At 42.5% G+C, this 18,006-nt stretch overlaps 1 protein-coding gene across 1 annotated transcript in view; it reads left to right on the top strand.

Moving 5' to 3' along the window:
- The first annotated feature begins 3,859 nt into the window (after positions 1-3,859).
- Positions 3,860-18,006, top strand: part of LOC123999415 (CREB-binding protein-like) — an 85,058-nt gene continuing 70,911 nt past the window's right edge. The window contains 1 exon segment of the mRNA XM_046305193.1: positions 3,860-4,737. Within this exon segment, the coding sequence (XP_046161149.1) occupies positions 4,650-4,737 (88 nt within the window). The 5' untranslated portion in view covers positions 3,860-4,649.

Here is an 18,006-nt window from a genome sequence, read left to right on the forward strand (position 1 = left end):
CACTAGGTTTCCATCCAACTGGCGACAGATTTTCTAGTGAATATTCTAAAATCTACATGAAGAAAATCTGCGTATTTTTCCACCAGTGGTGTGTTTCCACCAAACAGACTTGTTGAGGATAAAAATCAGTGCAGGATGACAAAGTGCACACAAAATATACTTTTTCACTTTAGTTTTCACGTACCAAATCAAAATCTAAAGTTCAGTGTGTTTCCATTGCATTTTCAACTCTACCAATAGTTTTGTTATAAAAAAAAACTGTTGGGTAAAATAGCAAATTTGCCTACTCTGGTCTTGGTACATGCGCTCTAACCAACAGATACAGTGCTGATAGGCTCGTCTATGTAATGAGATTACTATGGATAAGAGCGAGAAAATGTGTATTTTTCAAATGGCAATCAAGTGTCGATCAACATGTCACCAGAATCAGACCCTGGAGATTTATTGGAAAGGAGCATCAAGATCACTGTGCACTTTCATCACCCTGTGAAGTTCTTCATAAGTTAGGCCTATTTCATCTGTAGCCTAATAAACTGCTTATCATCGCGTGACTCAAGGTCTACTTCGATATGATTATTATATGAATATTTACCTTTAAAGGCATTTCCACTGCCATTTCTCGCATAATTAATAATAAAAAAATTACCAACGGAAAGATCCCACCCCGTCGAACAAACAAATGATATTTTGGCATTTATAAAATTGTACCTAAACTTCCTGTTTCCATCACAGATGTCGTGATTTAAATTTTTTTTACGGTATGACCTTACTCACATAAAAACTGGGGATGGAAACGTCTTATATTATTTATGACCTCAGACATACTTTGAAACCTCAAAGGTACAATATCAAAGCGTTCTGAATTAGGAGTATAACTTGGGAAGTAAATGTTCATAGTAAAAGACTCCAAAGCAACATGTTTTAGTTTAGTAAAGATGGAGATACTCAGGATATCCCAGCAATCATTTGGGTTTTAAGTGCATCTTTCAACTTTCAGTACTTAAGTTTCTCTTTTGTAGTGCCATAATTGTTTTTACTACAGGTTCCTTGTGTGTACTGCAAGAGTTTGCTAGTAGTGCCTTTTCAGTCATAGGAAAATCCTCTCTAAATCAACTCTGATATCATTTAATTAAGATTGCCATGTTTTGTTTCTCAAACTTCCTTGAATATACTTTTTTGTTGCTTTTTGACATGTGTACATATTTTTCTCATCCAAGTTCTTTAAAATGTTTATATGAATTTGACATGTGCCTTTTCTACTTCTTAACCTGCTGAGCAATTGTTTCCAACATTTAGTATCACTGATATGAGTATGAAACTCAATATTGCAGTTCATTGTCACTTTTTGGTACACAGCTGCCACTTATTTGTTCTGATGTGGATTTAAAAACAGGGAATAACAAAAATGTAGTTTTGCTTTGTTTGACTGGATATTGTTGTACTGTGTAGAATTACTTGAATGGGGTTAGGCCCATTTTAAGTGCATTAATCTACAAACGGGATTGTTTTCAAATTGTTAAATGTATTCTTGCCGATTATGAACGTGCAAGTCTTGTTGTAACCTACCCAAATTGCATTCATTACAATAAAGGGACATATTGGAAACAATCAGTTGAAATCATAAACATCACACAGTGTTATGTTGCTAAATGTCCCAAGGAAGGGGAATCTGCATAATTGAGGTCTGGACACATGAAAGGAAGATAAAACCCAGATATTAGCTACAGTTTATCTTATTGCTTTTGAGAAACTCTGCTTATCAACCTATGGATTCCTGGTGTTTTATCGTGTTGATGCTGGATAAGTAGCGTTCTTTAGAAAGCGAAGGGAAATATATAGTTGAATTTAAGGCTAACTCTTATAGAGTTGTTGGAGCTCAAATCTTGAGCCCAATTCAGTCCGAACCGTACTGTGATGATGGCTCTATTTTCATTTCACACTGCAACTGTGGTGAATGTGTTACTGAACCAGCTCAGTTCAGCTCGGTTGGGCTCAGTAGTGTGAAAAGGGAATTGTGTTCCCTACTTCAAAAGAAGCTTAGGGTTTTTTGTTGTACTAACTTGCCTTCGTGCTAAAAGGACTTCATGAATTGACAATGGGATGGAAACGTTGTGAACTAACAGAATGGCACATTGGGACTAGTTTTGATGCCAAATAGAGATGTTATTGATTTGATGCATGTTTGGCCTTATTTCCCCCTCTTTAATTTGCCCGGTCTTGTCATGCACATTGATGCCGGGTTGTTTCTATACTCACTAGTACGATATGTATGCGGTATGTATACATTTTGCACAAAGCACTCACTCTGTATGTATATATGCATTTTATATTGTGTATTATTTATACAGGTGCCATTGTTGAAGGGTTGAGGAATACATGGACGGTTAGATAAACGTTAGAACACTGTTACAATTACATCCAAACGTCATGTTTGCCTGCATGTATAGTATGTGTGTGTACCTACACTGTACCTTTATGATTGTGGGAAAGGGATGCTCTAACTTACCCCAGTAGGCCTAGGATTGTGTGCTGCCTGAACTTGTCCATTTCTTTCCACCTCAGTATGTCAAAGTCAATTTACATTTGAGTAATTTAGCAGACACTCTGATCCAGAGCATACATTTTTTTTCCATACTGGTCCCCCATGGGAATCGAACACACAACTTGCCATTGCAAGCACCATACTCTACCAACTGAGCCACATGGGACACTGACAAGGACCTATAAGGACATTTTCCTGCCACCACTACTTCTATATAGGCCTAGGCGACAGATCTCTCCATCCTAAGGGATCCCATGGTATTCCCCCATGAGTAGCCTGGTCGGTCTCAGATTGGTTTGTGCTGTTGGCAGCTCCTATGGTCAATGTAACAGCAAACAATGACCGTAGGAGTTGACGAGACAGTGCAAACAGATCTGGGACCAGGCTACATCATCAACACCCTGCAAGGTAAAATCACACTGCTAGATTTACATTTACATTTACATTTACATTTAAGTCATTTAGCAGACGCTCTTATCCAGAGCGACTTACAAATTGGTGCATTCACCTTATGACATCCAGTGGGACAGTCACTTAACAATAGTGCATCTAAAACTTAGGGGGGGTGGGGTGAGAGGGATTACTTAACCTATCCTAGGTATTCCTTAAAGAGGTGGGGTTTCAGGTGTCTCCGGAAGGTGGTGATTGACTCCGCTGTCCTGGCGTCGTGAGGGAGTTTGTTCCACCATTGGGGGGGCCAGGGCAGCGAACAGTTTTGACTGGGCTGAGAACAGATTTCTGTTCATGTTTTCAGATCCTGTTTCATATAGGCCTACTGATAGTTGTGGCTGGTAGATGTTTGGCCTCCCTCCCACTGTATTTTATATAGCCTATAGCACGCTGCATTTTTGGAGGGGTCTGCAAATGAAGGTTAAAAAAAAATAAGAATAAAGTTATTTTTTTCCTGAGATTTGTTTGGATGGTTCTGTTTGCATTGCTTGATATTTACCCATTATTACAACTTTTGATGATGCATTTACAATTGACATGTAAACTTCTGTTGCTTGGCTCCTTAAATTTATACAAATGTAGTTGACTAGATGAATGGACAAGGGTGAAGTGCCCCAAAATGGTCTTATGAGGGTTGGTGACTTGGTGACGCATAATACACAATGTATATGGGGGGCTGCACAATAACTGCTCACTTGTACATTGTTCTGTAACACTTTAGGTTAGAAAGTGCTTTGACAGCTACTTAATTTTTTGGGTTATTCCACCCCTAGAGGCTTGTTGATGTACGTCCACATGACGCACGGCAGGGCATAGGTTTGCGTAGGGCGTGATTGCACAGCCCCTCCCCCCCACAGTCGAGCTAGAAAGAAAAAAACTTTTTGTATCGGAGGAATCAACAGCCGCCATCTTGACGCGGCTCAGAATCAGGATTTTGGGAGAGCATTATTTTTTAGACCGAAACGAGCCATTTAGACCGTGCTCAAACGGCTTTATTCTGCAGAAAATCGAAGTCTTTATTCCTTCGGAGATAATTGTTGAGAAAAAACGAGGATTGGATCAGTTTTTGTCGTCTAGAGAGCCCCTCGTATATTTGATTTCCCCTTCAGAGAGCGCCGCTTCTCCGTATCTCCGTTCCGAGACGATGCATTTATCGAGAGACAGTATCGAGAAAAATACATCGGCGCATACAAAATATTTTTGGAAATTTCTTGTCTTTATTGGAGGCGAAAATTGAATTTAAGGCTGTTAATTTGGACCGGGAAAAGACGCTTATTTAAAGATGCCCATCTAGGGATTTATGGAGAAAGGGACTTGAATCCACACTATATACTTTTTTTTGCTACTATTTTAATTTATTTTTCGTGAACCGAAATATTTTTTGCCCATAATTATTAACGATAATTATGTGGGTGTTGGGTGTTGGATTATCATGGGGTGATTGTCAGCGGCGAAGCGTGGCGCTGTTGCCTTTATTTTGAAACATTCTACTCGGCTGACTAGTGCAAGCATTTTTCTATCTTGCCAGCTAGTTGGTTAAATACCCCATACGTGGGGTGTGAGTAAGAAAGAAGATTGTTGCCATAAAAAAAATCTAGCTGGAAGGAGTCAAATTTCATTTTGCATCATTATTTAGTGATCATTCTTACCGATCAGAATGGCTGAGAATTTGCTGGACGTCGGACCTCCCAACGCAAAGCGACCGAAACTCAATTCACCTGCGCTTTCAGCGTCAGATGGTCCAGGTAAGCACCAAGTATGGCCTATTTGGTCGTCAGTCTATGGATTAAAAAAATATGCTAACAGTGCATTAGTTATTTTAGTGATAATGAAAACTACTTTTATGGTTTGTCTGGTGTTGACTGCTTTCGCTCGTGCACAATGTTCCTCACTTGGAACTTTCATATGTCAGTTCTCGAGCTTTGCAGTCTAGATGCTCGTGGTATTAAATTGTCACACCCGACTGTCACTGAATCTATAGTCACCCGTCTCTAGTAGCCAATCCCCCGCTGCTCTCTTCTCGACTTGCCCATATGCCTTGGTAGTAAAGTCAGTCTACTGGCGGTGTTGGTATTGCACCATGTGCTGATGTGTCTGTCGCTCCTTCTCCGTTTACTAGCTACGCCTCTAAAAACTTGTCACCCCTATGTTCCGGATAATGTCATTGTGGTGGAGTGAGTTGAAGCAGCGGTCCGAACGCAGACGAGACTTGTGATATAGCCGCCGCCGCGTCTGTTCAAAAGAAAAGTGCAACCTGTTGAATTTGGTTGATTTCAACACTGATAGACACTTGTTAACCTACCGGTATAGGACAAGTGTATGAGCACAGACAACAGAAGTGTCAACATGAACTTGAAGGTAAGTTATAGAAATGCTCATATAGAGTGAAACCGATAGCAATTTCTTGGACGCTGCCCTTGAATAGGGGCCCTGCAGTGAAGTTTATGGACAGGTCTCCTGTGCTCATAAACCTAGCCTGCCAGACAATAACAATAGTCTACCACAGCGCTGCCTTGGTTGGTTTTTATCAGAGAGAGAACATTAAGCCTAAACCTAACCTCAGGGTCTACCACCAAACTGTACCCACCCAAACACTCAGGAAACAACAGATGGCGCACCCCCCCTATCCACATTGATGGGACCGCAGTGGAGAAGGTGTTAAGCTTCATGTTCCTTGGCGTGCACATCACTGACAAACTGAAATGGACTACCCACACAGACAGTGTGGTGAAGAAGGCGCAACCGTGCCTCTTCAACCTCATCGGGCTGAAGAAATTTGGTTTGGCACCTAAAACCCTAAACTTTTACAGATGCACAATTGGGAGCATTCTGTTGGGCTGCATCACCGCCTGGTACAGCATCTGGCCTCCAGGACACCTACAGCACCCGATGTCACAGGAAGGCCAAAAAGATCATTAAGGACAACAACCACCCGAGCCACTGTCTGTTCACCCCGCTATCATCCAGAAGGCGAGGTCAGTACTGGTGCATCAAAGCTGTTTTTCAGTATCTCGGTCCCAGCTATCTCAAGGCCATCCTACTGCTGAACACCAATCACTAGCACATTAGAGGCTGCTGCCTATAGACATAGACCAGAAATTACTGGCCACTTTAATAAATGGAACACTGGTCACTTTGTTTACCTATCTGGCATTACTTATCTCTTATGTATATACTGTATTCTATACTATTCTACTGTATTTTAGTCATTTACATTACATTACATTTACATTACATTTAAGTCATTTAGCAGACGCTCTTATCCAGAGCGACTTACAAATTGGTGCATTCACCTTATGACATCCAGTGGAACAGTCACTTTACAATAGTCCATGCCGCTCTGACATTGCTCATCCATATATGTATATATTATTAATTCCATTCCTTACTTAGATTTGTCTATTGGATAAATGTTGATAAAATTGTTAGATATTTCTTATTAGATGTTACTGCACTCTCGGAGCTAGAAGCGCAAGCATTTCGCTACACCCGCAATAACGTGTATGTGACCAATAAAATTTGCTGTGATTTGAACCTGCACAACTTCCCCTGGCTCCTGACCTCATATCGCTAGCTGCAGCCAGCCAACATATTGTTTAACATGGGTATTTAACAACCAGTCATATTTTATGCTTAACATTCTATGACGTTGCTGTGGCAGCTGCACCACTCCCTGCCTCCGCAATAGCAATAGCGAAGTGATTAGTGCTTTTTAATGTCTGGGTCGGTTCAATTATTAAATTTTTAAAACTTTTTGGTTTCCATTATTTCTTTGACTGCATTATGTGGGTTATATACTGTAATACAAAATAAAACAACTAGGGCAGTCCCTGTCAAAATCTTTGTTGACAATAGTCACCTGTTCTTTCGACAAATTGATTGAAATGATAAAACATCCTATGTGTTTGAAACAAATCCATGATATGCACTGAGCTTGTCTTATGATTTAAGCGCACTGTTTTATGAAATAATTAAGACACAAAAATAACTAGAGGGAGTCCGACCGCAATTGATTTGCTTCTGCCAGGCCGGGCTCAGGTCTTGCTGCTCTGTGTTTAAGAAAAATGACAGCGAGTGACTGTGTGACCAGTACCAGTTGTTTCTCTCCTCCCTGCTGAAGCGACCACCACAGAACATCAGCAGTGTTTATTGCGCTGTCCGTGTTGCAGAAGCTGCAACATAATTACAGCGATTTCTGACTGAAAAGTTCTGTTACCGAAATCCCTCATTTGTTTAGTAAAAACATTCCCTCAACCCCTTGCTCTCTTTACAAGACATATTTATTCATCGCGTGCACTTGACCAATAGGGCCTGACCTATAGCATATCATTATCACATCAATTAATTGGTTATAACAAACTCGGAACACCGTAACACGATTGAGAGAGAGAGATGGATGCTGAGGACATGACAAACTCAAAACGGGGTACTGTTTACTTGGGAGGGAAAAGTCAGATTTGTAGAATAAATATGACTAGTTGTGGAAAATACTGGAGATGAAGAAAAATTAGGTAAGGGGCAAGCACTGTGCATATTGTGTGTGCCAAACAGGTGCTGTTAGATGACAAAATCATTGTTCCAAATAGTAAAAAAAAAACATAAAATGAATTATAAGCGTACCAGAGAGTCTGTAACGTTTAGCTTCTTTGGAAAGCCTTAATTTCAGCAAAGACAAAACAGTCGCATTCATTTGTGAATGCAACTTCCAAAATGAAAGTTTATTTAGCGTTTATGCAAATTATTCATTGTTTGATATATTTTATTTTAAAACTAATGCTTGATTGCATTTCAAATCATGAATGGCTTGTACGAATTAATGATTGATTGCAGTTGCCTATAAGTATTGAAATCTATGCCTAAGTAAGTTATGGTATAAGACTAAACAGGATGCGCTCTAACATGCTGACCACACCACTCGTGTCGCGTGAGATGCTAAATTAATGTACACATACATGTTATTCAATCATTGCACCCACACTGCTCGTGCTCCTCACCGAGCATATGCATGGCAAGACACTAAAATAGAAGTAGGTTCTATTTGTGAAGCTCAATGCGCTGCAAGTCCGGCCTCTCAAATCTCCTTATTGGTTTTTGGAAGCGTATACCCACGTGGGTGGTTGAATGATGAACTGACTTCCACACTCCAGTCGGTTCTAGTAATGCCCGGGAAAGTTGGTTGAATGATGAACTGACTTCCACACTCCAGTCGGTTCTAGTAATGCCCGGGAAAGTTGGTTGAATGATGAACTGACTTCCACACTCCAGTCGGTTCTAGTAATGCCCGGGAAAGTTGGTTGCCAACCGCAATATAAAGTCCAAAGAAGAAAAAGAAGCCTGTAGGAAGGAGTAGAGAACTGTAAACCAAATGTGTTTTTCTCATCATCTGTGGATTCATTGTCGGAGTAGAGGACCTTGTGCATTTCAGGTTAAAAAAAAAACAACCCAATGTTTATGTCCCTGGACAAATTAGATAACAACAGCTAGCTAGCTAAATTGCCATAAATGTTCAATGCTTTTCAACCTGTCCACAAATTAATATAATTGGTTCAGTTAGTTTTATGTTTTAACCTGCGTGTCCTGTTAACTTCTTGTCTGGGTGAACAAAATCAATGCGTCCGCGATGGGGCGCATCCTGTTTGGTCAGAATGTTAGGCCTATAGCTCAATGGTGGTTATACATGGCTGCTGTACTAAGCCTACTATGCCATTACTTATTATAATGATTGTTATTAATGAGATCAAGAAAAGGGAGGGTTGACGTTTTTGACAATTTGGAACATTGTAAAAAATACCAGAGAGGCTGTTCTTAACTTAAGAAAGCAAAAATAAAGGCTTTATTACAGCATATCAAATATTAAAAACAGCCACATTTGTGAAATTGTTATGTGACATGTTGCGGTTGCATCAGGCTTGATGCACCCATAATTAGTAGGCTATTTAACAAACACTCAAACAGGCAAAAAAAGCAGGATCTGATTTATATATATATATATATATTATTTATAAACCAGGCACAAATAGGCTATTTATAGGCCTATTTTTATATATATGTATCTTGGTATCCAATTGGTAGTAGTTACTCTTGTCGCTGCAACTCCCATACGGACTCGGGAGATGCGAAGGTCGAGAGCCATGCGTCCTCCGAAACCTAACCAAGCCGCACTGCTTCTTGACACAATGCCCATCCAACCCAGAAGCCAGCCGCACCAATGTGTCAGAAGAATCACCGCACACCTGGCGACCTGGTCAGCATGCACTGCGCCTGGTCCGCCACAGGAGTCACTAGAGCGCGATGAGACCAGGATATCCCTACCGGCCAAACCCTCTCTAACCCGGACGACGCTGTGCCAATTGTGCATCGCCCCATGGGCCCCCCGGTCACGGCTGGCTGCGACAGAGCCTGGACTCGAACCCAGAATCTCTGGTGGGACAGCTTGGTGATTGTGCCAATTCGGCAGCACGCTGATGTGTTTCAGAACTGCGGACAGCGATTATTATATCTCCAACGTGGGAGAGAGCGCAATAATGTTGCACTACTGTTCTGACTTATATAATCGTCTTGAAATGGACTGTGCCATCCCCACGGCCTCCACAATGGATCAGTCCACTCAATGCGAATCAGACAGGTGTTTTTTTGCTACTGCTCGGTTAAATACATCTCGGGCGACCAACAGCCTAACAATCGACCAGTCGACTAAATGGGGTCAGCCTCATAAATGCACTATATTATGTTGGTTGACTGCTGTAACACAGAATATATTTTTTCATAAAGTCCCATGATGGTGGTATAACTGCCCATTACTGATTATCACCTATTAACCACCATTTATTACCATTACTTTACAATATTTCAGTTGTCTATATTACATTTTTTTATTTGATGACTTTATTATTTCATTCCAAGTCATCTCATCTCTATACAGCTGCTGTTAATGCTGCTGCCTGTCCTGTTGGTAGTACTGAGCAAAAAAAAAAAATCTTCCGTTTTTAAACAACTAATTGACCGACATGTGTTCGAGTATTATTTTAGTTCTGTTTTTTTTGTGAACTAATTTTGCACATTGCACAGTTTCTCTAGAGATAAATCAGATCCAGCCTGAACTGTGTTATGTAGTAGGGAGTTGTAGTTTCCAATAGGCCAATATTCTATGTAGTTTAGTGCATAACATTTTCTAATTGGCTACAATGGCCATAATCCATTGCGCATCTACTTGTCCGGTCTGTGTTTTACGCCTGCTATGGAAGAGAGAGAAGAATGCGAAGTGGTGAGGTGAAATAGAGAACAGCTGTTGCTTCACAAGGTATATCTACCTGAACATGCATGATCTACGGGATTGATAATGGTATTTAGCAGTCATAAAAGTATGCCTGATTTACTTTGAAGAACTACTAAAATAGTGATTTTGACAGTCAGCATAGGCAGCAGCTCTATAGAGATGAGATGATTTTGGAATGAAATAATAAAGTCATCAAATAAAAAAAAAGTAATATAGACAACTGAAATATTTTAAATTATTGTGCAGAAATTATGGTAAATATTTAATGGGCACTCACTACCATCATGGGACTTATTTATTTATATAAATAAAAGTATGCCGACGGATGTCAAAAAGCAGTAATCACTCAGTAATACCTGTTGAAAACTTCAACTCTATTACATTGCACAGTTCAGGCTTGCTCTGATTTATCTCTGCAGAAACTGCACATCGAGCCCGCAGAAAACCCCAGAAATGTAACAGATGTTGGTTATTTTTTTTCATTTTTAACTAATTGACCAACATTTTGGTTCATCTCTCCGCACTACCACACACACACACACCCCTATGCTGCACATCTGTCGTGGAGTGTGTGGTTACCTGTACTACACTTGGCTAAATTATATCCTGATAAGTTGAATTGACCCTATGTGGTGGTGTTAACCCCAATCAGGACTTACTTACACCAGTGTGTCCCCAAATGGTGGGTTTGGGGGGCTTCCTGGATCAAGCAGTTTATAGAACATTGTTTTATTGATTTGGTGGCTCCTAAATAAATTGTCACACTCACAACCCCAAAAAGTTAATGTTCCATTGTATTGTCCGGTAGCTCTGATGAAACGTGGTTAGGCTACCCATGCTTGCCTGGAAGAGAAGTCTGCTTTAAACCCCTGCTACATGTTGAGTTGTTCCCTGGGGCGTGGCTGACTGCCTCAGAACCAGCTACTGGTGTCTGATGTCAAAGCCAAGACTAGAGAGTAGCCTAAATGGAGGCCGGGAGTCTACGGGAGGGCTGCAAAGTTCAGAGGGCAATCTATAACCTTCAGTGCTATCAGATTATCTTGTCGCTGTAAAATGCACTTTCAATAATGTGCCTTAACCTGAGTGCTCTCTAGTGAGGGCGCTTTGTTTTTATCTCTGTATTGTATATAGCAATGCCATGTGTACATCCATTGTAGAGTTGTGGTAGTGAATTGCGTTCGGGGTTCATTGTGCAGTCGGTAGTGAATGAATGTTTCCAGTGTGCAACTGTAAATTCTCCACCACTATCAAACGTTGGGGGAAAAATGCAAACATCTCAAACTAGGCCAAGTTGGGTATTACAAGTTGGGTATCTTACACACACACACACACACACACACCCCTCTAATGAACTGCCCAGCTGACACAACCACACACACAAATCCTCTGATAGCCCAGCACTACACTCACTCACCAACTTCTCAGCGATACATGGCATAGTGTGCCACAGACCTGCTTTCCTTTGAAGTTGTGAAGCGGCGCGGGGTCCTGAGTACACAGAAGATTTAGCGCCACAGATTGCAGATGGCAGCGGAGACAAAATAGGGTTTTGTTTGACTTGAAAAAGCCCAATTCCCAGAAATTCCTCAAGCAGACCTGTGAAAAGAGCAGATTCCTCTCCTCACTCCCACTCACTCCTTCTCGCTCCCACTCAGCCCTGGAAAAAATTATGCTGGGAGGGAGGGTTATGAGGAGAGAGTAGGAGACTGCTCTCTCTTGGAAGTGTTGAAGATGAATAGATAACCTGTATGAATGGATGTGTGAATTTGTGATGGGTGTTGCCTTAGTGTTTTTGACAGGCTAGAACTCTCATCAGGAAGTCAAAACCTATCTAGCTAGACTGTGTCCAACACTCTGGATCTTTATTTGTTTAGAAAACTATCAATGCTGAATCGCTTTTTCCTGCTTAGCCACAAATTAAACCATACACCTTCTTTCTCCCAATTTTGAATGTCCCGATTTAACCTATAGCAGTGGTTCTCAATCCTGGTCCTGGGGACCCAAAGGGATGCACATTATTGTTGTTGCCCTCTCACTACACACCTAATTTCAAATTATCAAAGCCTGATGGTGAGTTGATGATTTGAATCGGGTGAGTCGTGCTCGGGCAAAAACAAGAAATGTGCATCCCTATGGGTTCCCCAGGACCAGGATTTACATTTACATTTAAGTCATTTAGCAGACGCTCTTATCCAGAGCGACTTACAAATTGGTGCATTCACCTTATGACATCCAGTGGAACAGTCACTTTACAATAGTGCATCTAAATCTTAAAGGGGGGGGTGAGAGGGAATACTTATCCTATCCTAGGTTTTCCTTAAAGAGGTGGGGTTTCAGGTGTCTCCGGAAGGTGGTGATTGACTCCGCTGTCCTGGCGTCGTGAGGGAGTTTGTTCCACCATTGGGGGGCCAGAGCAGCGAACAGTTTTGACTGGGCTGAGCGGGAGCTGTACTTCCTCAGTGGTAGGGAGGCGAGCAGGCCAGAGGTGGATGAACGCAGTTCCCTTGTTTGGGTGTAGGGCCTGATCAGAGCCTGGAGGTACTGAGGTGCCGTTCCCCTCACAGCTCCGTAGGCAAGCACGGAACGGGCAGTCCTTCCCCGGGAGGAAGAGCAGCTCCGTCTTGCCGAGGTTCAGCTTGAGGTGGTGATCCGTCATCCACACTGATATGTCTGCCAGACATGCAGAGATGCGATTCGCCACCTGGTCATCAGAAGGGGGAAAGGAGAAGATTAGTTGTGTGTCGTCTGCATAGCAATGATAGGAGAGACCATGTGAGGTTATGACAGAGCCAAGTGACTTGGTGTATAGCGAGAATAGGAGAGGGCCTAGAACAGAGCCCTGGGGGACACCAGTGGTGAGAGCGCGTGGTGAGGAGACAGATTCTCGCCACGCCACCTGGTAGGAGCGACCTGTCAGGTAGGACGCAATCCAAGCATGGGCCGCGCCGGAGATGCCCAACTCGGAGAGGGTGGAGAGGAAGATCTGATGGTTCACAGTATCGAAGACAGCCGATAGATCTAGAAGGATGAGAGCAGAGGAGAGAGAGTTAGCTTTAGCAGTGCGGAGCGCCTCCGTGATACAGAGGAGAGCAGTCTCAGTTGAATGACTAGTCTTGAAACCTGACTGATTTGGATCAAGAAGGTCATTCAGAGAGAGATAGTGGGAGAGCTGGCCAAGGACGGCACGTTCAAGAGTTTTGGAGAGAAAAGAAAGAAGGGATACTGGTCTGTAATTGTTGACATCGGAGGGATCGAGTGTAGGTTTTTTCAGAAGGGGTGCAACTCTCGCTCTCTTGAAGACGGAAGGGACGTAGCCAGCGGTCAGGGATGAGCGAGGTGAGGTAAGGGAGAAGGTCTCCGGAAATGGTCTGGAGAAGAGAGGGGATAGGGTCAAGCGGGCAGGTTGTTGGGCGGCCGGCCGTCACAAGACGCGAGATTTCATCTGGAGAGAGAGGGGAGAAAGAGGTCAGAGCACAGGGTAGGGCAGTGTGAGCAGAACCAGCGGTGTCGTTTGACTTAGCAAACGAGAATCGGATGTCGTCGACCTTTTCAAAATGGTTGACGAAGTCGTCTGCAGAGAGGGAGGAGGGGGGGAGGGGGAGGAGGATTCAGGAGGGAGGAGAAGGTGGCAAAGAGCTTCCTAGGGTTAGAGGCAGATGCTTGGAATTTACCGTGGTAGAAAGTGGCTTTTATCAGCAGAGACAGAGGAGGAAAATGTAGAGAGGAGGGAGTGAAAGGATGCCAGGTCCGCAGGGAGGCGAGTTTTCCTCCATTTCCGCTCGGCTGCCCGGAGCCCTGTTCTGTGAGCTCGCAATGAGTCATCGAGCCACGTAGCGGGAGGGGAGGACCGAGCCGGCCTGGAGGATAGGGGACATAGAGAGTCAAAGGATGCAGATTGAGTACCACTGGCCTAAAGTAAATGGATTCACTGCATAAACGCATAGTGTGTGTTGTCATGGGATTGGCTGGCTCAAGTCATGTTTTTGAGGCCCATTATTACTGTGTTAGACCCCAAACGCACGCTTTGCTCTCCCCCCAGCCCTTCAGAGCACCTTGCAGCCTGTCAGCCAGTGTAGGCGGGACGGCTGTCCCGGGTTTGATGTGAGTGTTAACCTCACTAGGGTATGTGGGACGCTAGCGTACCACCTCGTCAACATCCAGTGAGATTGCAGAGCGCCAAAATCAAATACAGAAATACTCATTATAAAAATTCAGAAAACAAAACATATTTTACATAGGTTTAAAGATGAACTTCTTGTGAATCCAACCACTGTGTCAGATTTTAAAAATGCTTTACGGCGAAAGCATACCGTACGATTATTTGAGAGCATAGCCCAGTAGACAAATCATTACAAACAGTAACCAGCCAAGCAGAAGAGTTAGAAAACTCAGAAATAGAGATACAGTTAATCCCTTACCTTTGATCTTCATATGGTTGTACTCAGAAGACATTCATTTACTCAATAAATGTTCCTTTTGTTCGATAGTCTCTTTATATCCAAAAACCTCCGTTTTGTTTGTTTTCTTCAGTAATCCACAGGCTCAAACGCAGTCAAAACAGGCAGACAAAAAATCTGAATTGTATCCGTAAAGTTCATAGAAACATGTCAAACGATGTTTATTTTCAATCCTCAGGTTGTTTCTAGCCTAAATGATCTAATATTTCAACCGGACAATAACGTTGTCAATATAAAAGGTAAACAAGAAATGCACTCTCTCGGGATTGCGCATGAAAAAGCTCTGACACATCAGGGTCCACTCATTCAGACGGGTCTTACTCCCTCATTTATCAGAATACAAGCCTGAAACAATTTCTAAAGACTTGACATCTAGTGGAAGGCACAGGAACTGCAATTTGAGTCCTAAACCAATGGATACTGTAATGGCATTGAATAGAAAACTACAAAACCAAAATAACTTCCTGAATTAATTTTTTAAAGGTTTTCACCTGCCAAATCAGTTCTGTTATACTTTACTCCCAGACACTATTTGAACAGTTTTGGAAACGTTAGTGTTTTCTATCTAAATCTACCCGTTGTATGCATATCATATCTTCTGGACCCGAGTAGCAGACCGTTTAATTTGGGCTTTTCATCCAAACTTCCGTATAATAATAATAATAATAATATAATAATAATAATATAATAATAATAATATATGCCATTTAGCAGACGCTTTTATCCAAAGCGACTTACAGTCATGTGTGCATACATTCTACGTATGGGTGGTCCCGGGGATCGAACCCACTACCCTGGCGTTACAAGCGCCATGCTCTACCAACTGAGCTACAGAAGGACCACGTATGCTGCCCCCTACTCTAGAGAAGTTAATGTGTGACAGATTATGCCGTGTATGTTTGATCCATGGATGCCAGCCAATGTCTGTTTGTTTTGATCTGTACGCCAGTGGTTGTGTTCACTGTGTGTTAATGCCTGTCTTAAGAAATTGGCTCCAGACAAGTATTCTTCAGGCACATTGCTTACCTAGTGGGTGTTCTCCTCCGCCTGGGCTCGGTGAATGGGCACCAACCCCTGGGTGGGTGAGCATTATTCCACCCATGTTAGCATTAGTGTACATACAGCCAAGCGTAAAAACACTGTCTTCAGTTCCACCCGCTTCAGGGGAAACGGTCCCAGGCAGTGTGCTCGCTGTGTGGGTTAATGTATCTGCTGAAGTGGAACTGATTAGAATGGGATGGAGGGGTGTGTGGGGTGAAGGGGGCACTACTGCAGATGTCCCCTCAAAATAGTAGTGGGACCAACGGAGCCCTGCTGCACAGTATGGGTGTGGGCGGTATCCAGATTTCCGTACCTTTTTTAAATATAAAGTATTACCAGCTGTGCACTCAAGGTGTGCTATTTCCCAAGCTATAGCCACCTTTCGATACCAAGTTACCAAACCAATTGAATAGTTAGAGAACATTTGTTTTGTCCATTTTAGATAATCTAACTTAAGATACTCAGTTGACAAACAGAAGGGGCCGCATTCAGTTTAAGAAATATGCATTTTCATAAGAGACCATAAAAAAATCTGAATTTTAAAGCATTTCACCTGTGTTTTTATATTGAAAACCAAGTGTTTTTTAAAATTATCAATAGAGTGATAAGGGGTGGGCAACTACTTTTTCTAAACACAAAATACATTAGTGCCACACATTTGACTGAAAATACTTTATCAGATGACAACAGAACTGCAATGCTATTTTATTAGCGATCACATTTATTTATAAAGCCCTTCATACATCAGCTGATGTCACAAAGTGCTGTACAGAAACCCAGCCTTAAACAGCAAGCAATGCAGGTGTAGAAGCACAGCGGCTAGGAAAAACTCCCTAGAAAGGCCAGAACCTAGGAAGAAACCGAGAGGAACCAGGCTATGTGGGGTGGCCAGTCCTCTTCTGGCTGGGCCGGGTGGAGATTAAAGCAGTACATGGCCAAGATGTTCAAATGTTCATAAATGACCAGCATGGTCAAATAATAATAATCACAGTGGTTGTAGAGGGTGAAACAGGTCAGCACCTCAGGAGTAAATGTCAGTTGGCTTTTCATAGCCGATCATTCAGAGTATCTCTACCGCTCCTGCTGTCTCTAGAGAGTTGAAACGTCCGGTGAACAGGTCAGGGTTCCACAGCCGCAGGCAGCACAGTTGAAACTGGAGCAGCAGCACGGCCAGGTGGACTGGGGACAGCAAGGAGTCATCAGGCCAGGTAGTCCTGAGGCATGGTCCTAGGGCTCAGGTCCTCCGAGAGAAAGAAAGAGAGAATTAGAGAGAGCATACTTAAATTCACACAGGATACCAGATAAGACAGGAGAAACACTCCAGATATAACAGACTGACCCTAGCCCGCTACACATAAACTCCTGCAGCATGAATACTGGAGGTTGAGACAAGAGGAGTCGGGAGACATTGTGGCCCCGTCTGACGATACCCCCAGACAGGGCCAAACAGGCAGGATATAACCCCACCCACTTTGCCAAAGCACAGCCCCCACACCACTAGTGGGATATCTTCAACCACCAATTTACTGTCCTGAGAAGGTATCACACACACTTCAGTAAATTAGCTAGTTTAGAATCTAAAAGCTTGTTACTTTTTGCAATAACGATGGGTGGCCATCATATTTCTAATGTCTATCATAGAAAAAATGTAGCCAGCTACATTTCCTGATGTTTTGTCCGAAGTTAATCTAGCATTTTAACATTATCCCGAAAAGTATCAGAAAAGTAGCCTACACATCAGTCAGAGAGCTATCTGGTGATCTAATGATGGGCGCAAAGATATTTCCTTTGAATGGAGAAGTGCAACTGAAGCATGAAATTAGTCCTTTTACATTCATGCTTTGGTGCGAGCCCTGGCTAAAGCTGAGAATTTACAATGAGAATAATTTTAGAACTGCGTCGAACAATATTTCTTTCTGCATTTTATTTTCCCCTTTCTGGCAGAATCCTGTATGAACTTTACCCCAGATTAGTAGTGAATTTATCACGTTTGCTGTTACGTTTGCTCCATGTGCTCTTTGTGACTGGCTCAATTGAATTTTTGCATGCTTAAAATCATACCGTTGGTATACTGCCCAATCCTCTTCCTCTGCCTCTCCACATTACCTCTCCACCCCACCTCTCCTCACCTCTGTTCTCCTCTGAACACTCTTGGTCTGCAGGGTGCTAATACTCTCTGATGTGAAACAGGCAGGATTTTGTCGATCAGCGTGGGCATTTTTCATTTAAACCTCTGAGTC

The sequence above is a fragment of the Oncorhynchus gorbuscha genome, linkage group LG16 (assembly GCF_021184085.1).
Source record: "Oncorhynchus gorbuscha isolate QuinsamMale2020 ecotype Even-year linkage group LG16, OgorEven_v1.0, whole genome shotgun sequence".
Lineage (NCBI taxonomy): Eukaryota > Metazoa > Chordata > Actinopteri > Salmoniformes > Salmonidae > Oncorhynchus > Oncorhynchus gorbuscha.